The following is a 21,134-nucleotide window of genomic DNA, read 5'->3' on the forward strand; positions in this document are numbered from 1 at the left end:
CATCTATCATAGAGTGAACAAGACTGACATTTTGCAGTTGATAATAAACAGCGTCATCTATCATAGAGTGAACAAGACTGACTATTTGCAGTCGGTCAAAAGCTCCCACCTTATCAAAAATATATTGTGTGTATTGGTTAAAAATGTATTACTCAAAATAAATCATATTTCAAATCATCAAAAAGAGTACATGGGAAGGATCAGGAAACCTCTGTTTTTTAAATGTTCAATAATAATAACATGCAACAACAAACGTCCAGATTGCACTTATTGTATAAACAATTACTTCTCTAAATACATCTCATGACAATTATTATAAAACCTCCCGAAAACAAAGAAACAATTATATAATGAATACTAAATTTCCAAAGCACAAAACAATTGATAATCTGTTAAGAACTTTCTTTTTTGAACACCACGTTTAGCTACTGTTTATTGTATTCTGTACATTGGGATATCTGTATTGTACTAGTTCAGAGAATGCATGTGTGGAGTGATAGATCTAATACGTCCATTTTATTGAAAAAATTACAACAAAAAGTCTGACAAGATAGTAATCGACAATAAATACTTGTGACCAACTTCAGTTTAGTGGTAACACTTGGCCAACAGTTTAAATGTAACTAACACAACATTGTATGTACACTGTTATAAGATGTTACACACGTTTAGTTGTAACTAACACAACATTGTATGTGCACTGTTTTAAGATGTTACACACGTTTAGTTGGATATACTGATATTATACTATATCAATTCATGGGTATATGTATCAAAACATGAACCGAATGCAATCTGAAATAATGACTCATACATGCAATCAAATGATGCCGGTAGTGTAAATAAGGAGTTATTTCAAACCTTGCTTTTTAACTGACTACAAACAATTAATGTTTACAAATTGCCATAGCCTTACCTGAGATTCCATAAGCCAAATAAGAACAGCCATTCCAACTTCTCCCATGAACAACGTTGTTAATAATCCCATGTACTACAAGATGTAATAAAACCTAATTCAGTTTATCATCTTTGGAAGTATTAGATCAAGTTCGTATGAAGAAAAGTGTCGAAAACACGGTCACTGGGGTTTCATAAAAATATCATTATAGCCCACAAAGAAGTTTTGCTCCAATTCCAATGCAGAAATCACTAGAGGACGCTAATCAACCCGGTAAGTTACTGTATTCGCAGTTGACACATCAGGTAACCATAAAAAAAAACAAAAAAAAAAACTGCAACTTGAAGACTGGCGGTGGTTTCAGACAAAAAGAAGGTACAAACTGAACATTAGATGCGAGTACCTTACCGCTTTCAACATGCCCTTCTTTTCTGCTACTCCTCCAATGCAACCCAAAAAGCCTGCAACGAAAATCAAGTTTTTATTTAAATCTTTCAAAAAAATGTATAACCCTGAGTTAAACTATAAGTTTAAACCAATCACTGAATTGAATTGAACTAAATCGTATCCATTAGTTACAATAATAAAAGACATATGTATATTTCAAAGAAACATATCAGGATCACAGAAATAGTTTGATTTAAACTAGTCAAGACTTTGACCCTGACAAAATAAATATTTGATTTGAACTAGTCAAGTCTTTGACCCTGACAAAATAAATATTTGATTTGAACTTGTCAAGTCTTTTACCCTGACAAACAAAATATACAAGAAAAGGGTCCACGTGCGTAACTGCTCAAAAATAGAAAGAGAAACATTATGCTTGAATAGTAAATTATTTTTCTGTAAGTAAAAGCTTATAAACTCAGCTTGTGCTTGTTTAACATTGTGTTTATTTGTTGCAGGTTAACTTTGTGGCAGGTTAACTTTGTTGCAGGTTAACTTTGTGGCAGGTTAACTTTGAATTGAATATCTGTGTGTACGTCATTAAAATGAATAAATTAACGCGCTAGAGTAAGGAGAATAGCATGAAAAAGGTGGGAAGATGTTTGGTGTTCAGATTTCAATTATAATTTATTCTGTACGCAAGAGAAGCTAATAATTCTTACCTAGAATGAAGAGTAAGGCTCCCAACGCTATGACACAGTAACATAATGCCTGTAAAACATATAATACAGATAACCAATTATCTAAAATATATATCAATTATTACTATATATAATTCATGTTATAAAATCAAGAAGTGTAGCGCACAACTTGTATAATAACAAATCACCATTTCTAGGTTTGGCGTAACAATTTACTCTTAAAAAACACGCGACATCGAAGTATTAAGCGCCAAAGATAGGTCGACTAAACAAAAACCTTCAATATATAACGTGCAATATTGTGCGGGGCATAGGTAGTTAGTCTCCAAAACATGTCATGCATACATGTACACTGTTTAATCGACAAAATGCTTTGATGTGGTTGTTCTAAAGTGAATTGATCCGCTTTTTAACCTCAAACGTATGTACAACAAACAAATGATAAGTTTTCATTACTATATAAAAGCATCCAAGGAGATGTAAATTGATAAATTGCAATAGATATTCAATGCAATGTTGAAATACATGATGGACATCATACGTACCCTGGCACCTGCAATAAGCTCTAATTCAGCATAGGGCAATGTACCTGGCTCCGATACCAATATGTAAATAGTACAACCAATCAAACCACTTCCTATCAACTACAAAAAGAGTGTCAAAGTCATTGCTTTGATATTAATAAGTCACACCGTGTTATTCTGTAAAAAAATTAACCTAATACGAATGTTAACTAGTTTATTGTCTAGATCTGTGGTGGGGGGGGGAGAGAGAGAGAGAGAGAGAGAGAGAGAGAGAGAGAGAAGAGAAAGAGAGAGAGGCAGACAGACAAACAAACAAACAAACAAACAAACAAACAAACAAACAAACAAACAAACAAACAAACAGAGACAGAGAGAGAGCACGTGCCTGTATCGCTCTCTTCAGGGTGTCTCTCTACTCTCTGGATCTCGATAAAGAGTACAGTGATTATCTCTTTATTTGCTTGCCTGCCTGCCTGCCTGTCTGTTTGCCTTCCAGTGGTACCAACGCTAATTTAAGATTGTCAATCCAACGCAATACACTTTCGTATTTTCCAGATGTTTTGTGAGTTTTAAAACAATTACTGTTAATGGCTACCATGATTAAGAATGGATACAGACAAGAGTCCTGTCTAAATGTCATTGAAAATAATCCAGAAATCGATATTACCCTGGTATGTTGACGGAGATGTCAGTACCAGTTCAAGCTTTACGACCATTATACGTACTTTTATTTACAACATGACCGTAAACACAACATTCGATTCATTTTATAAGGAAGCAGAAACAGGTTTGAACTTGCGGTATTTATTTTACATTCCAAAAAATGCATTGTTTGTCCCAACCCCCCTCCCCCTCTGACGAAACGTACCAAGACTCGGTATTTGGAGAAAAACAAATTGTTATCCTATTGTATGTATGTAATATAGCCTAGATTTCGGACGTCAGTCTGGTAAAATCCTTCATTTGTGAACTTAGGTATGTGTATCTTTAGACATTATATACTTTGTTAAAATTGATGTCTACGCATTCCGTGATGTAGAGTGGTTAACTCTGCACATGCTATGACATGATGTAAAGTACATGATGTAATTGATAACCTATATTTATGTCTCCAAGTAAATTCCACACAACATACTCTGGCCACTTAGGTAATGTCTGTATGTCTGTCTGTCTGTCTGTCTGTCTGTCTGTCTGTTTGTCTGTTTGTCTGTCTGTCTGTCTGTCTGTCTGTCTGTCTGAATGTCTGTCTAAATGTCTGTCTGAATGTCCGTCTGTCTGTCTGACTGTCTGTATTATGTAAGTGTGTATGTATGTGTGTATGTATGTATGTATGTATGTATGTATGTATGTATGTATGTATGTATGTGTGTGTGTGTATGTATGTATGTATGTATGTATGTGTGTGTGTGTGTGTGTATGTATGTATGTATGTATGTATGTATGTATGTATGTATGTATGTATGTATGTGCGCGCGCGCGTGTGTGTATGTGTGTGTGTGTGTGTGTGGTCATGTTTACATGGACACGAACAACGTTCATTCTATGTTGTGTACAGACGTGACAAGCAAACTTGTCCTGAAACCATTCTGTCACCTTTTTATAGGTTGTACTATAATTGTAAACTCTTTCTACTTGAAGTATAAGCTCTAAGACGGAACAAGAATGCATCTGGTTTAGGATGGTTATGATTAAACACATCGAGAATTATATGAAAAAACATCACCATAAGATACTAAATATGTCTTGTAAGAATTGTGCCAACTCTTGATAGGTTAAAGTATGGCGTCGACTTTGTCTTATTTCAGAGGAAGAAATTGACATTAATTTTATATTGCTTTCACTATGCGACATTTGTTGTCAACATGGATCTGTAGTATTTAAATCCGACACTGAGAGCAACAACTGCTTCACATTTTACACGATATCGATTATTCTTTGAAAAATCGCGACTGCATAAATATAACAGTCATCAAAAGAGCATTCCTGTTATAAGCTTTATAAAAAAATTCAAATTACGCCAAATCCTCTGATTCAGAGACAATTTGGTCATTCCTCGTCTCCTTTTCAACATATTGATTAATTCACAGTTCCAAATAAGCTTATTAGGCCGACTTAAGTTTGTTGGTCATTTGGTTTAAGGAAAAATAATGTAATTCTTTGGAAAAGTTTGATCTCCTCCCCCTCCCATCCACCACCACTATCACCACCACCACCACCACCACCACCACCATCATCATCATCATCATCATCATCATCATCATCATCATCATCGTTATCATTTCTCTGTGCTTTTACTAGTATTCTAATTCTACGGTAAGGAACTCCTACAACGCAACAGACATGTGTGATTCCTACAGTCACCGTGTTACAGCAAACTATGTGTTGGTTGACTGACAGCCACCGTGTTACAGCAAACTATGTGTTGGTTGACTGACAGCCACCGTGTTACGTACAACAAACTATGTGTTGGTTGACTGACAGCCACCGTGTTACAGCAAACTATGTGTTGGTTGACTGACAGCCACCGTGTTACGTACAACAAACGATGTGTTGGTTGACTGACAGCCACCGTGTTACGTACAACAAACTATGTGTTGGTTGATTGACAGCCACTGTGTTACAGCAAACTATGTGTTGGTTGACTGACAGCCACCGTGTTACAGCAAACTATGTGTTGGTTGACTGACAGCCACTGTGTTACAGCTATTAATCCACCCGCTGTCACCACGTTGAAAGTTTTAAACGTATTGGTTATTTTCTCAACTACTACATACCACCGAAGTGAATAAGTCAGAAAAGTTGACTGTGTTTGTCATGTGACAATGCAGTACGTATAATGGCATACAATACGTTAAGACAAAGTATGCCCATTGGCGGCGAATTATTTGCTGACTCGAATTTACGAGAGATTTAATTTCACGGGGTCTTTGTGTAGATGAAAGTCTCTGTCATATTAAGAAGAGTGACCCAAGGGTTCAGCGTAATCCGGTCGACTTCTACGTAGAGTATGTGTACAATATAAAATGATTCACAATTATACTCAAAAGGGGTTGTCGGTGGCTGAGTGGTTAAACCAATTGCCTCTTACCACTACGGTCGGGGTAAATTTACCACGCTGTAAGTAAGAAGCAGAGTGTCGTTCAGTTTGATTCTACCCTGGGTACTCCGGTTTCCTCCTGCATTAACACTGAACATTGAGGTGGTATTATAATGTTTGTGTGACCCATAGTATTTTAGTCGTCTCGTTCATAAGAGACGTCAGCCAAAGCCACATGTATGTATTCAACACCGAAACACTTGATGGTGTATATCTCTGAACATTCACTCTTTAAAAGGAGTGAAATCACTCTCACAAAGAACAGTATGAATTAATAGGAAATTATGAAACATATTAATTATATTAGGTTGCACCTTAATCAGAAGAAACATATGTTGTATCTCCTGACATTTCTCGCTATGAAATATAATTTGAATATATATAATATATATATATATATATATATATATATATATATATATATATATATATATATATATAAAGTAAATAAACTAATAAATTAATTAATTAATTACTATCTTGAATTTCTAACTAGTTTCACACCTAACTAGGCGTTTTGAAGTAATTTGGTGTATAGTATCCAAGTAATTGAAAAGTTGTACGCATCAATTTACGTTATCAATTTACGTTATCAATTTGGAGTAAATTACTTGACATTCAAAGCCATTCAGCCTAAGATTTGCATACTCAACTTTGCATAGAGATAATTACTTTCGACTTAGAGAAATAAAACTGTAGCGATAGAGTAATTCTATCATATAATGTGTACAAATAATAACTTATTTCCACATATACACACATGCATAATAATAGTAGTAGTAGTGGTGGTGGTGGTGGTGGTGGTGGTGGTGGTGGTGGTAGTAGTAGTAGTAGTAGTAGTAGTAGTAGTAGTAGTAGTAGTAGTAGTAGTAGTAGTAGTAGTAGTAGTAGGGTCACAACAAGTAAAATAACTATAATTTTTTTCAACTGCATTTTCGATGGTAAATATGAATTGTTTGACGTATGGTGTTTCCTGACCTCGTTCTACACCATACGTCGTTACAAGAAAACATCGACTCATATTGTACATTTAGTGTACACCTACAGGTTATACTAGTCAATAGTGCATATGGTACGCAAATATTGAAAACTAATTGTTTTGCTATATAAATATTCGCTTCTAATATTTGCAATATTAATTACAATAGCAGGACTCTTGTATGAATAGGAGAGTGGTTCAACACCTCAACAGATATTTGTGTTATAAAGTACATTAAATTATACAGGCAGAAAGTGTGAGAATAGAATTAGAATAATGATATGCATTAACAGAATAACAGGGTAACAGAGAGAGAGAGAGAGAGAGAGAGAGAGAGAGAGAGAGAGAGAGAGAGAGAGAGAGAGAGAGAGAGAGAGAGAGAGAGAGAGAGAGAGAGAGAGAGAGAGAGAGAGAGAGAGAGAGAGAGAGAGAAAGAGAGAGAGAGAGAGAGAGAGAGAGAGAGAGATAGACAGGTAGACAGAGATAGAGAGACAGATAGAGGGGGAGAGACAGAGACAGAAAACGAGAGACAGAGACAGAAAACGAGAGACAGAGAGACTGACATTATCATAGACGTTGTAGAACTCTCTAACGTCTATGACTTAATATAATGATAATGAACTAAAATCAAATGCTTGGCATACAACAGGTGGTTCTGACATCCTAAAAACTCATCATCTAGTGTCAAGACAAATCGACCAAATTCTCCGGTGCAATAATGACAAAATTTCCTACATTTTATAGGGAATTTCAAGATATTCGCATCATCTAGTGTTTAGGTATATCCTGAAACCTTAGCAAAAACAAAGTAGTGGTCATTGAAAAAGTCGTGCTTCTTTACACAAACTCAGGACATTAGTCGGAAAGTGTGCATAGTAGGCATACAATAATATACTTACCCATAAAACGAAGTTGATTACAAATAGCAGCGCCTTCACACAAAACGCGGCCATATTTTATCTCAGAGTTCAGGTATTTGGAATGACTCCTCTTTGAGACTTTCAACACTCCTTTGGCAATCACCAAATTATTAAATCGACACTTGTGCTCCTCGTCTTAGGCAAGGTCACATGAACCCAATCCAATCTTGAATAGCAAACAAAGGCGTGAAATTGTGAAAGTAGGTGACTTTTTGAGTTGCCTCGGAGTATGCTATTGATTCGGTTATTGTGATAGACCTAACTCTTAAATCCGTCAGTTGCGTAGAAGTGTGGACAACAAAAATCGCACCAGTTTTTCTACAAATGTAGCCAGGGTGACCTTTCCCTGACGTTTCCCAGTTCGTCAATAAATTGAAACACGATATTTTGGACCAGTTTAGCTGGCTGTAATTCGATATCGTTACTCGTACAAAGAACTTGAAACCTGCACATGCCAGGTCTAACTTCTCCATCAATCGCAGTGGTTCAATGCCATGTTTATGATGTAATAGAACTTACTGATAGCAAATTACATTATCTTCTTCAGTGAAAAATCGATAGATATGGGAAATCTGACGTCTACACCAAGTGCTAAATTAACTTTCGTGTTTGAGTTCGGAAGCTGCTAACAGAAGCGTATGATCTACTGACAATAGATCACCTACTTGGCAGTGACGTACTAGGCGATGAGAACAAAACATGTGTAAGCGTACATTGTTGGAAATATTTAGTTAAGGAATAAATGATGTAACTGTGGGATATATTTAAATAAAATAAATCATTATAGGAGTATTACCTTTGCCTGCACTTCTTTAGATCTATGAGAATGATGTATTGGTGGTGTGCATCGTTGGCGTTACACGAACTGGAACGAACAAATTCTATACTAATGTTCTACGCGCGTTTAGATTTCATTTTATGGCGCACACTCTAGAGGGCGAAAGAAAGCGCACAATCACAGAGTAAATCAAATGAAGAAATTAGGACTTTAATTAATTACAATTTAGTACGGTAGACAATATTGAAGACAGTGTGCGTGTGCGTGCGTCCGTGCGTGTGTATGTGTGTGTGTGTAAGTGTGTTGAACTATATATTTGCACGGGGGTGTAAGTGTGTTGAACTATATATTTGCATGTACGGGACGGGGTGTAAGTAATAACTTTCATAATAAATACGATAATGCTGTTCACTGTATAGCACATATCCCATCTCATCAGGATTAACATCACTTGTCACATCAACTCATTGTGTAGACGGTAAGGAGGAGAGTCTACCGGCAAAAGTCATTGTAATTTAAGGGTATTATTTCAAATAAACATGTGATAAAAATGGTACGGTACAATTTCTGAAAAAATGTAAAACAAGCAGAGTTTTTCGGCGAATGTTGCTTTCTTTAGGTAAGGCTAGTAGTACTGTAGTACTATAATGAGGGAACGCAAGTTAAATCTCGTACACGATTTTCATATTTCATCAAGTCAATCCCCTTCGGCCTCTTTCAGTATGTCGAAAACACGGGCATGTTTTCCATCTTTTGCGTAATCAGAGGGTAACCACATCTTCTTTACATTTCTGGTTCTTGGGTTAGCGCCAAATTCTAATAACTTTAAAACTGTGGGTATACTTCCATATTGGGCTGCCATATGTAATGGCGTACTGCCCTCAACGTTTGTCGAGTCCACATCCTTTGTGCTATGTTCTAGAAGGAACTTGACAATTTCGTACTGTCCCCACCTTGCGGAGCGATGAAGCACCGTGTCTCCCCATTTATTCTTGCAATTAATATTTGCGCCGTAAGTAAGTAACGTTTTAACTGCGTCGAGTTTACCACTGACACACGCGCAATAAAATGGTGTGTTGCCAATGGATCCACGAATGTCAACGCTTTCTTCAGCATGATCTGCTTTACAAATCTCTGTGATTTTTTCGACATCCCCGTCCCTCGCTGCGATATGCAGACCACTCAAACTCTTTTCGTATTCAATATGACGTTTGATAATCTTGCTAAGTGTTTTGTGTTTCATTCGTTTTGCTATCTCGGTGGACGATTTTCCGACAATGTCGTCAAGATTCGATTCGCGTCCAACACGAACTTTCAACAAACGACCGAAATTGCCTAGAGCATAAAGAGATGCTACCATTTCAGGCCTGTCATACAAAGCCAAGTAATGGAGATATGTTAATCCATTTTTGGTTGCCATGTAATCTGCTATTTTTAGATATTCGGACATGTTGTAAATGTCATTATTTTCTATAGCTGTGAATACTTTATCATTACATCGTAGTCTGTGTTCCTCTACATTCCTAGCTAATGGAGACTTCTGTCTGGCATCTGTAAAAACAGCAACAACAACAACAACAACAACAACGTTAAAAACAACAACAACAACAACGACAACGACGACAACAACAACAACAACAACAACAATAATAATAATAATAATGATGATGATGATGATGATGATGATGATGATGATGATGATGATGATGACGACGACGACAACACCACCACCACTACCAACAACAACAACAACAACAACAACAACAACAACAACAACAACAACAGCAGCAGCAGCAACTACAGTGACAAAACGTTAGAGTGGCACAATCAGAGTTTTAAAACTTTTTACTCAAATGAAAACACTTACATAAAATCTATTCTAGTACTGTATTGTAATAATGTATGCCTTCTAGTGACATTACAATTGTCTTCTGACATGTTAGAACAGTTCAACAGTATAGAAATTTCCTCTACAATTTTTGACGTACAAAACATTACGTCATAGAATCGTTTATATCTCTTAATATCATATTAGTTCAGGTTACCGGAAGACTGAAGACAAATCAATTACGTATTTAATACTACCATCTTACCCATTCGATCGTATACTTCTCCACCCATTGCACTAATACTCGATAATGTGTTTGCCTCGCCTTGATATTCTGCGTAGTCATTTTTACCGAGTTTACCACCCAAAGAGGCGTCATCCAAACCATCATCTTCACCAGGGGGTGCATCTCCTATCTGGTTATTGTTACCAATCTGCACGTTGTGCACGTTGTCGCCGATTACAACATGGATTTCTACGGGAAATACGAATTTATAAAACACAGTGAATTGCATAATATTGACTTTTATTGATTACTTTGCTATTTTCAGTTTACATTTTAAGAAGTCAACATGCATCATAATGAACTTACTAGTACTGTTCCAGCAATGTGTCTTACAAATTATAGTAAAACAATTTTGTTTACTACGAGGACCAGTTAAACCACAGACAAGTTATTTCTTACGTGTCTGTGCATAGACAAATGCAGCCACCAGCTAGACTGTCGACAGTCGCTCGCGCCTTTTTTTCCTACGTTTTATCTAAACTTAAGTCGTCGCCGCGCTCCGATCCGGCGCAATACTACTATATAATCGCTGAAGGCCCGAGCCTTCGGCCCTCGATATCAGTATGCGATTATAGTAGTGTTGCGCCGGATCGGAGCGCGGCGACGACTTAAGTTTAGATAAAACGTAGGAAAAAAAGGCGCGAGCGACTGTCGACAGCTACCACCAGCCTCTGTGCACATTTTCCTATTTCACTATTTCTCCTGTAGTACGTTACATTGAATTTCATCGCAGTATAGTTTTTATCCGATCATTTCCGATCGGTGATTACCGTACGAACTGTTTAAATACATGTGTTTATATAGAAGGGAACAGTGTTCATCTCTGCTGTGGAATGGACACACTGAACCACTTCAGCTTACTTGGCTGTGCCTCAAGTATTTTCTTGACGTCATCAGCGATCTGCTCAAGTTTTTGTCGATGAAACGATACCTCTTTCCCGAGGGCCCGGGTGGCGTCAAACTCTTTGACTGTTGACTCGGAAACAGCTGAAAAAGATTTTTTAAATGTTTGTTGGCAATCATGGTGTATACAAATCATACGAGGGACGACCTATATATAGAGTCATAGTAACGGGCACCAGGGCATCAAATGCCCATCACAAATCATACGAGGGACGACCTATATAGTAACGGGCATCAGGGCATCGAATGCCCATCACCTCCACTTGGCAATCTTGGAAGAGAACAGACAGCACATGCATGTACGGAAATTTGCACACAAAACCACAGACAAATAAGAAAACTTAGATAGCAAGTTTCATACATATACATATGAATTTTTCATATGTGTATAAATAAAAGAAATTATGCAATGTACATCGTATGCACCATGCGAATGTGGGATTTCATTGACAAATCGCGATCGGTTGATTGGTATAGAAGGACCTGCTTTAAAAACCAGTGCTTGCTACTTGCCATAAACTTAGTAATTGACCCTTTCTTAGGGTCATGGACTTTATTCGATAACAACGTTTATCTTGTCGATAAACACTGTTGTTATACAATGTATACAACAACAACCTGTTGTACAAAATATATTACCTTCTCGTCACGGATCGATATTTATCAGTTCAGCAGTTTCAACGGAGCAGAAATACAATGAATATATAGAACAATTTATAAATATATTTCAAATAAAACTAATGCGTTTGATGTGGATTTTTCTCTGAAGTGTTTCTTGTACATGTACAGATATGCTTAATATATTATATTGCGTTTAACAACAACTAATGGAAGACAAGGGCCCTCCTAGGCGATCACTCCCGGAACAAGTAAACCAAAAACAAAGGACACTAAACGAATGACAAAGAGGTAAACAAAGAAACAGCCGTATTCGCCAAATCAGATTTTAATCAGATAGGGTAAGGGCATATGTCAACGAATGCTTAGAATACGAAATATATGTATATTTCCATACAAAAAAACAAGAGCTATATGAATAATTATTAATTCCTGAGGTGAGTACGTATTTATTCACATATCTATCTAAGCTCAATCATATATACATTTGTATATTGATTATGTATAATGTGTAGGCCTACGTGGGTATATAAGATAAGTACAAGGCGGAAGTTCACCAGAGAAAACCTTACTTTACTGCCAAAAGTAGAGACTCACCTGCGAGATCTCGGTTCCTGTCACGATCATCCATTTCTTTTGAAGTCTAGTTTTAGAAGAACTGCTTTTCGTCTACCAAATTGTTGGGGAAAGGAATGATTTGATTTCAAATTCTAAATCAAATCGAACCGAAGCCCTCATTTCATACATAATAACTTACGCTGAAAACCTCTGGGCATGCGCATCATGGTTACCAGGTGATATATGCATAATTATGTCAACAACCGCGAATGACATGTCTCGCAGACAAAGTTCATTCTCGGAAGCCACAGCGCATTTTTTCCGTTGATGCAACGAAAAGTGAAGGCGTTTCTTAAGCGCTGCCGTAAAAAGGCTAGTGGTTTACGACGATAACAAATCTTTAAAGACGGTAAGTGTAGTCATGACAAAGATGTATTTGTGGAACTGAAAAAGACACAAATACTTTTTTTAAATACTGCAAACATCAAAGTAATTGTGGTAGCTAGGTTTGGCAGGTTTCTGGGCAATATGTCAACAATTTCATATTAGTTGTTCAATTTCTTCCAGTTCCTTTATCATATACAAGGACTGGTAATATTTTAAACATTCTAAAGTATGATGAATTGCCAAGGGTAAATTTCAGTGTGTACCTGCACACACATGACAATATTTACAATCATTACAAAAATACACTACCAGACTATACAGCACTCGTACTCGTATGGTCACAGAAAACCCTTTCCTAGTCTATTCTGGAACAAATGAAAAATGAAAGGTCACATGACAATGAGAGCACTGGCCAGCTGTACCTGACAGAGATGCTGTTATCACCTTTTTTGGTGACCTAGACCTAGCTACTAGACCTTTGGGTCATTCTACTTACCGGTACTTTAAAATCAACCGTCTAAGGTGCTAGCTGCTAGACCTTTGGGTCATTCTACTTACCGGTACTTTAAAATCAACCGTCTAAGGTGCTAGCTACTAGACCTTTGGGTCATTCTACTTACTTTAATATCAACCTTCTAAGCTGCTAGCTGTTAGACCCTTAGGTTATTCTGGTTACTTTCAGATCAACCTTCTAGGCTTCTAAGGAGCTCTCTAAGGCATTAGTCCCAAGCTTGTACAATAGTAAATGAAGACACAAGGGAACACTTTAGGAGTACTTTCAAACAAGTTTTATTTCAATGATAGTGAAACAGTAATGAAAATAAAATATATAGAACCATGTAACCATTACAATAGTATTTCTGCAGGTATGACTGCCACCTCTGGTCTCAGTCACATGCAGTCTGCTATGGATGTAGAATTTAAACACATATCACCTTCTCTATTAAGTAAAAAGTCAAGGCTGTTTAATGATAACATTGATGAAAAGATATTTGTAATATTTTATTATAATTTGAGTTTCACTCAATTCCCTCAGGTGACTGTTTCTTTTGCTTGTAATCTGTGTTACTAAAACTGAGGAATAGCAGTAAAGACAGGTCCATAAATGTATTGTAGCACACAAAATACTGATACAAAGACAGGACAAAAGGACACTATTTTTTTTCTCTATTGATATACATGTAATAGCATTTCAAAATGGTTCACCAGTAAAATGCACATTCTTGTTAATCATCTGACTGTTACTTCAAGTTCCTGATGCCATCAAGATTGTCTTTCAAGTGAAAGTTATCACAACTCTACAAAATGTTTATATTCACCTCACTGATGGTGTGCCATAATTGCAAATTTACATCTGTGAAAATATCAACCCAGAAATTTATTTGACATTTCACACAATCAATCAAATATCAACTTACTTAGTTACTTGTCTCATTAAAAGTTCAAGTCACTTCCTACAAAAAGTTTGGTACTGAGAGAAAGAACAGGTGTGCATCAATATGCAACATTAATCCATGTTTGTTTAATGTGTGTTTTGTGTGTACATACATACATATGTACGTACATATATACATACATATATACATATATATATACATACATACATACATACATACATACATACATACATACATACATACATATGTACGTACATATATACATACATACATATACATACATACATACATACATACATACATACATATGTACGTACATATATACATACATACATATACATACATACATACATACATACATACATACATACATACATACATACGTGTGTATGTATGTATGTATGTATGTATGTATGTATGTATGTATGTATGTATGTATGTATGTATGTATGTATGTATGTATGCATGTGTATACACAGTGACTGACACACACACACACACACACACACACACACACACACACACACACACACACATGTATACGTCTCACTGACTGTATATGTGCAGTGTGTGTATGTTAACATTTTGAAGGCTAGTTTTGTTACAACACAATCCTATATTACAGATCCTTTCCTCGCCTCTTCTTGGATTAACTCTCTACAAAATACTTTGACATCAGCAAAACTGTAAATGAATGAAAGAGACATTTTGTGAGTATGCAATTAAATATTAATTATCTAGACCTTTCTTTTATTGTATAATTTGAAATGGACTGATTCAGTACGTGACACCTGAAAAGTAAAGCAAATACCTATCTATGGGTTGATATGATCATATATCACACGTGTATATGACACTGGTAATCCAGCCTTCAGTTTACTAAGACAGATGCAAACTGAATCTTTTGTTCTTCAATGTGGTAGATTACACAAGTGGGTGATAGTGGTTCCTCTGTTGTGTGACTGTAATCACCCTGTGATAAGCATAAACATTTGAAGTCCCAAAACAGAACTGTAAGTTCACGTAACTCTAAATAAACTGGTTTTCATAGATGTCTCCCTACTGAGACTATAATTAAACCAATAGCTTATCACTGCTGTACCTACATGTAGTGATGATAGTTTTAGTTTGTGTCTATCTTAGAAAACAGAAGGCTCAACTACCAGGGTAATATCACATATAGACACTAGGTAATACTGTTGTGTTATCCCATATAGACACAAGGTAATATTCTTGTGTTCACTGTACACTTAAAGTCTGTTTATTAATATCACATATAGACACCAGGTAATACTCTTGTGTTATCATATAGACACCAGGTAATACTCTTGTGTTATCACATATAGACACCAGGTAATACTCTTTGTGTTCACTGTATTCTAAACATCAAAGTGTCTGTTAAGCTTCTTCAATGTCTTCAATATTGGTTTATAATCAGACTGGATTTTCTAAACTATTGTCACTGATGAACAAGGCAATAATGTAAGGCAACATGACAGACAGACAGACACACACACAGACACACACACACAGACAGACAAACAAACCAACAGACAGACATACACACACATACACATAGCATACATACACATACACATACACATACACATACACATACACATACACATACATATACACATACACATACACATACACATACACACACTGCAATAGAGAATGGCAGGGAAGACTTTGAATGATAGATTGTGTTCTTACCTTCCATCGATTACCACACTCATTACAAAACACAAAGGTAGTCATTGGTTCATCAGCACTACGAGTTTGTACCTGAAAAATGATGAAGTAAATCCTAAATATATCACCTAACAGTTAATGCAACGTATAATTCCATCAGGTGAACCATAGACCAGTCTATGGCTAAACAACGGGAAAAGATGTCACACTAATGATCTCACAAGATCTACAGGTTTCATTGATGGCACTATACCAGCTACAAGCCAAGTTGTAAGCGTTTTAGCGGAAAATAAAGGATTTACATCCTACTTGTTGTATATAAATTATAATGAAACACTTCTCTGAGTCATTCTTGATCCAGTATTGAAAATATACTATAATATACAATACATTCAAAATTTTACATTGCACCTGTTTTCCTTCAAATTAAGTTGTTACAGGTACAATCATACTTCCTTTTGTCCATAAATATTCATTACATAAGGGGCCTTATCACAACTCGTCACTGACTCTTAGTGACAAGGCCCCCTTATGCCAGTTGTATTTTCTTTTTTCCATAAATACTCATTACATAAGGGGCCTTATCATGACCCATCTCTGACTGGAAATGACAAGGCCCCCTTATGCCAGTTGTATTTTCTTTAGCTGAACAAAAAAAAACGTATTGGATTAAATACTATATCTAATAATTTATGAATACATTCTTTCTGTTTATTGAATAAATAATATGCTTTGCAGTAGTTCCTAGGAAACAATGTTTTTAGTTGTAAATAATGCATTGCTATGTCTTTGAAAGACACATACCTGGTTATATGTACAATTTCTCTTTTTACATTTTCCACACTTAAGTAGGCCTGTTTTTGTTCCGCCTGTTGTTGCCATTTGGGCCTCTCTAATGGCTTCTTTTGTGAGGTCTTTCCTTAGCTTCTTCATATCATCATTGGCCATTTCCTGTATGAAGAAAGGGGTGTACTAATTTATATATGGCAAACAAAACCTTGAAAAACAAGGGTGTACTAATGTGTAAGTGGAAACCAACACCTTCAATGAAAAGTAATACCCACATCAATGGTTTGCAGGTAATACTAGAATCACAGACAAGTGAAATTTGTTTCTTATCTGTGCTAGAATACAATTCATTTCATTCTATTATTAGTTTCTCCACAGACGTTGGCAAACGATTCTCCATGTATGGTTTCTGCACTTCATACATCTATTGACTGATTTGTATTTCACTTGTACTAATAATAAACAGTTGCTAACAGCATTCCACTATTTTACAAACATATCACAGCAAGTCTTCCTGTGCTCACACAGTTCAACATAATCTCCCCTTATACCTCCATGGTGCATGGTATATAAAATATTCATCAGTCTAATTTAACACCTTTTTATCTCGGATTATCCTCACTGGAGACATCCAGTCCCATCTTAAGTATTTACCTTAGGTACATGTCCAGTTGGAAGACCTAGATTACTGCAGTCAACCTAAAAGCTTGAAGTGCAAAAATGCTTGATTTCAATTGAAAACTTTCCAAACATTACTAGGGATTTCCATATTTGAAGATAGCAAAAATTGTGCATTGTGAGTGTGGTGAACGGGTACTCTCATTGTTCATGGGACAAAGGGATAAGATATACCAGACTGGGTTGGACAAGACAAACACTTGAAGAGGTTTATTCTATGAAATCTGTCATTTTGAAATAATAAACCTATACCTACTTCAGCGGTCATGACAGCTATTACTTCTGGTGTAATAGATCCTGTTAGTACTTTTTGTCTAAGGCCGGGATTTCTGCTGTCTTTAAGATTTGCAACTCGACTTCTTATTCTGTTCTTGTATTTCATGTCTGTGTTTGTAAACTCTGTGAATACACGTGTGGTTAGTCAAGGAGTAAACCAATCATTCTGTGTTTCTAAATTGACAATAACTGTCAATACATATGTGGTTAGTCAATCAAGCACAAAACCAGCCTCATGTGATGCTACAGTCAAACGGCAGGTAAAGGGGAAAGATGTTAAATGGTGGGGGAGGGGAGAGGGGTGTTGTGGAAATGTTTTGGTATATGTATGGTGATGACAAAGAAAGCTATGTTTGATTGGTCTTTGCAGATGAGATGGAAGTGGAATATGATTATTTTTTAATTCATTTAATAAATACATTAATTTTTGGGTGGATAGTATCTTATGCTGGCAGGAAAGGTTAAAATTTTATGTGCTGTAGAACATGACATAAGAGACTGTACAAGGATGTGGAACAGTGAAGTCGCTATAAACTATAAACATTGTTTGCATTCAAGCTCGGGAGTTAGAGTTAGTGGTACCACTACAGTACAAAATATAAGGATATAATCTTCTATGGCAGCAGCTATGTCTTGAGGATCACCAAATTCTGAAACATCAACGTCTTCCACTGTGACAACATTGGAAAAAAATCAAGAGTTTATTGATGCATGCTAAAAATAAATATATACAATTCGTTCGTGCATTTATCAACATAATAGCATAGAGATACATGTAATCATGTATAATGTATGTATATCTATCTGTATTGTCAACATCATGGTCTAGGGACAATACATACTATCATTTAATTCATGTTTTCAGTATATTACCAACATCCTGTTACTAAGGAACAATTTACATCTTCCACTTGATGCTAACTTTCATGGGATTAAAAAAAACCCAACTAATTCTTAAGACACTTTACTGCAAAACTGTGCTAACCTTCAAAATATCAAGAAATTTGATGGTATTTTTTAGCTACATGTATGTAGATTGCAAGTGACTGTTGTGCTGTGCAGTAAAGAGTAACAATGAAAACAACTCATAGTAATTAAATACTACATATCACTTGTGTTTTGAAAAATATTAAAAACATGCCTGATCATAACATACGTACACATTTCTAACTGGGCAGAAATAATAATACCTTCTAACAAACAAACCTGGAGTTTTGAGGGCATTTGTTAGCATTTCTCGACATTTTTCCCGAACTGAGTCATTTGTCTTTGGCAGAGGGGTAATGGTAGCTGTAGGTTTTGAACTATTATTGCCATTTCCTGAATCTTTTGAAGTGTTTGCATCTTGTGAACTTGTATCAGGCGAATCTCGTACAGAGTCCTGGCTGTCTTTGCTGCTCTTACTGGATGACTGAGCTGTGTATTAAAAATAAAAAATATTTATGACTCACGAGTCTTGAAGCATGAAATATCCTGTTTTTACGTTCACTTTCAAAATCTCAATCTTAGCTTAGACCATGTTCAAGTTATTGGAAAAATAAAAGATTGTATACTTTGGCCACTAGTGGGCGCTATATCCGAAGCACAATTTTTAAACCCTTACAGTTATACCTAAAAACACACAAAATCACACCAATACAGGCTCATTATAAACAAAAAAAGGAGCAAGCCAGTATCATTGTTTCATACATGGCAGTAAAAAGCAGGAAAAGTGTACAGAAAATTACCAGATTTCACCCTCTTGTTACCAGGTTACCCAAACCTATACACACATACAGTGTAAAGTACAGCATAGGAATTCTATATCATTCAACTGTACTCATTTTCATACATTGTGAAAATAAATATCATTGAACTATTCATTTATATCATTTTCTGTTGTCTTTTTTCCACCTACAAAGTGTTAAATTAAAAATAATTTCTACATGTATCACCCGGTGAAACTCACAGAGAGAACACCTTCCCTGCCCATTTAACACCCTGATGTTTTCATAAAAAGTGTTAATATGCATTCAACGCTCGGCGATTACAATAGAGATCAAACATTTCATTGTCTATTGATACCATGTATTGTGTGCGTCTTCTCGGTAGTGCCGGAACGTCTTCCCGGTAGTGCCGGAACGTCTTCCCGGTAGTGCCGGAACGTCTTCCCGGTAGTGCCGGAACGTCTTGGGGCCGGAACGTCCTGTATGCTTTAAATTTACTAATGTCAATTTGTCTTGGGTAGTAATTCCAAAATGTCTAGGGCCGACACAGTCACGTGCCAAATATCTTGGGCTGAAACGTCTATAAGTGTAAAAAGTGTTACTCACCAGGTAAAAGTTTCTTCCAGCTTTTTATGAGAGACTTAGCCAGACTAATGACATCATCATTGCTACTCTGTTTACGTAATGAATTAACTGACATACCAATTCTGGTTTTCTAAAGAACAGGATACATGGATACATTTAGTTATGTAAGAAGTTGTTCATATCACCATGGAAGTATAACCCATACTTCCATGATATCACTATGTCAACAACACTTTTGTACAAACTGTGGATCATACAACCCTTTATTACCATTACACAAAGTCTTGCAAATCAAGACTTTTTAAAGTAGAATACCACTACTGTCTACATCAGTTATTGTCTGAAAACCTTCAAAATTTACAGGCGAAAGCCATAATGTAAATCACCATTTATATGGCAAGTAACGCACTTAAAACTGTCCAAAGACCAAAGAACAAACATGGACCAATTTGAGGAAAATCACATTGACAGTCTTACTTATTTCAAGGAGGAAAATGCTAGCACAGGTCTGTGACCTACTTGTCTCTAACGTTCAGAGCTGGTAACAGTTTCATGACCTCTTATATTATGACATCGTAGTGCAGGCAAACGCCAAAACGACAGCTGTTGAATGACAATAATATTTTTGAATCCTCACCTGCAAAACTTCAAGGGTCATCGGTAATTCTTTCAGTGCCTTCAATAGATCTAGGGCATTACCGTGCTCCTAAGAAAAAAAAAGCAAACAATCGTTCAAACTGGTGTATGTATATCAATGATTTGACGCAACATTTACCAAATAAACACATTCCACGTGATAATATTTTGGCGGTGACGTTCATTTGAATATGTGTAAAATCTACACGCATATACTTACGCTGCTATTTGATGCCATTTTTTCAAGCTGCTTGCCAATGCGTACAACTTCTTCTTCGGTACCGGGCATCTTGGTATATTTATAGTCGCTTTTTAAGGCCCAAACACAGTGTTTGTAAAATTATAAGTGTATTTATCTACCAATAACAACACCAAAATTTTGCGGATACCAGCTCTCGCAAACAGGAAATACAGTAGTGGAAAATGGCGGCCTTGGACATAACTATTATGAATGGGTTATGTACCCTACATTTTGCGGAGACACTAATAGGAAATGATCTTATAGTCG

The 21,134-nt window shown here is 36.1% G+C and overlaps 3 protein-coding genes across 4 annotated transcripts; all 3 read right to left on the minus strand.

Moving 5' to 3' along the window:
* Window positions 1-877: 877 nt before the first annotated feature.
* LOC144445767 (tetraspanin-18B-like) lies at window positions 878-7,597 on the minus strand. Its single transcript, XM_078135409.1, has 5 exons — window positions 7,486-7,597; window positions 2,532-2,630; window positions 2,008-2,056; window positions 1,307-1,359; window positions 878-991 (listed from the first exon to the last, which is right to left on the minus strand). The coding sequence occupies exons 1-5, from the start codon at window positions 7,537-7,539 to the stop codon at window positions 878-880; spliced, it is 369 nt and encodes a 122-aa protein (XP_077991535.1). The 5' UTR covers window positions 7,540-7,597.
* Window positions 7,598-8,585: 988 nt separating this feature from the next.
* On the minus strand, window positions 8,586-12,671 carry LOC144445964 (uncharacterized). 2 transcript variants are annotated; one of them, XM_078135617.1, is made up of 4 exons: window positions 12,517-12,671; window positions 11,260-11,385; window positions 10,378-10,587; window positions 8,586-9,835 (listed from the first exon to the last, which is right to left on the minus strand). In XM_078135617.1, exons 1-4 carry the CDS (start codon window positions 12,548-12,550, stop codon window positions 8,982-8,984), a joined length of 1,224 nt encoding a protein of 407 aa, XP_077991743.1. In that variant the 5' UTR covers window positions 12,551-12,671; the 3' UTR covers window positions 8,586-8,981. The 2 variants fall into 2 exon arrangements, with proteins under 2 accessions (XP_077991743.1, XP_077991744.1); XM_078135618.1 differs by lacking the exon at window positions 11,260-11,385.
* A 2,102-nt stretch (window positions 12,672-14,773) lies between these two features.
* On the minus strand, window positions 14,774-21,026 carry LOC144445453 (transcription elongation factor A protein 2-like). Its single transcript, XM_078135007.1, has 9 exons — window positions 20,847-21,026; window positions 20,628-20,696; window positions 20,012-20,120; window positions 18,906-19,115; window positions 18,308-18,370; window positions 17,680-17,834; window positions 16,761-16,907; window positions 15,978-16,049; window positions 14,774-14,945 (listed from the first exon to the last, which is right to left on the minus strand). Exons 1-9 carry the CDS (start codon window positions 20,913-20,915, stop codon window positions 14,937-14,939), a joined length of 903 nt encoding a protein of 300 aa, XP_077991133.1. The 5' UTR covers window positions 20,916-21,026; the 3' UTR covers window positions 14,774-14,936.
* Window positions 21,027-21,134: the final 108 nt, after the last annotated feature.

This window comes from Glandiceps talaboti, chromosome 14, assembly GCF_964340395.1.
Source record: "Glandiceps talaboti chromosome 14, keGlaTala1.1, whole genome shotgun sequence".
NCBI lineage: Eukaryota > Metazoa > Hemichordata > Enteropneusta > Spengelidae > Glandiceps > Glandiceps talaboti.

Excerpts from the sequence above, each read along its gene's own strand:
- LOC144445767 (XM_078135409.1), bottom strand. The coding sequence starts at position 7,539 with ATGGCCGCGTTTTGTGTGAAGGCGCTGCTATTTGTAATCAACTTCGTT. Across the intron at positions 2,631-7,485 it reads TAATCAACTTCGTTTTATGG|TTGATAGGAAGTGGTTTGAT; the intron begins GTAAGTATATTA and ends CTCTTTTTGTAG. Across the intron at positions 992-1,306 it reads AGAAGGGCATGTTGAAAGCG|TACATGGGATTATTAACAAC; the intron begins GTAAGGTACTCG and ends TACATCTTGTAG.
- LOC144445964 (XM_078135617.1), bottom strand. The coding sequence starts at position 12,550 with ATGGATGATCGTGACAGGAACCGAGATCTCGCAG. Across the intron at positions 10,588-11,259 it reads AATACTTGAGGCACAGCCAA|AAATCCATGTTGTAATCGGC; the intron begins GTAAGCTGAAGT and ends TATTTCCCGTAG. Across the intron at positions 9,836-10,377 it reads AGAAGTATACGATCGAATGG|ATGCCAGACAGAAGTCTCCA; the intron begins GTAAGATGGTAG and ends CTGTTTTTACAG.
- LOC144445453 (XM_078135007.1), bottom strand. The coding sequence starts at position 20,915 with ATGCCCGGTACCGAAGAAGAAGTTGTACGCATTGGCAAGCAGCTTGAA. Across the intron at positions 19,116-20,011 it reads CTGGAAGAAACTTTTACCTG|CTCAGTCATCCAGTAAGAGC; the intron begins GTGAGTAACACT and ends TTTAATACACAG. Across the intron at positions 18,371-18,905 it reads AAATGCCCTCAAAACTCCAG|TGGAAGACGTTGATGTTTCA; the intron begins GTTTGTTTGTTA and ends ATGTTGTCACAG.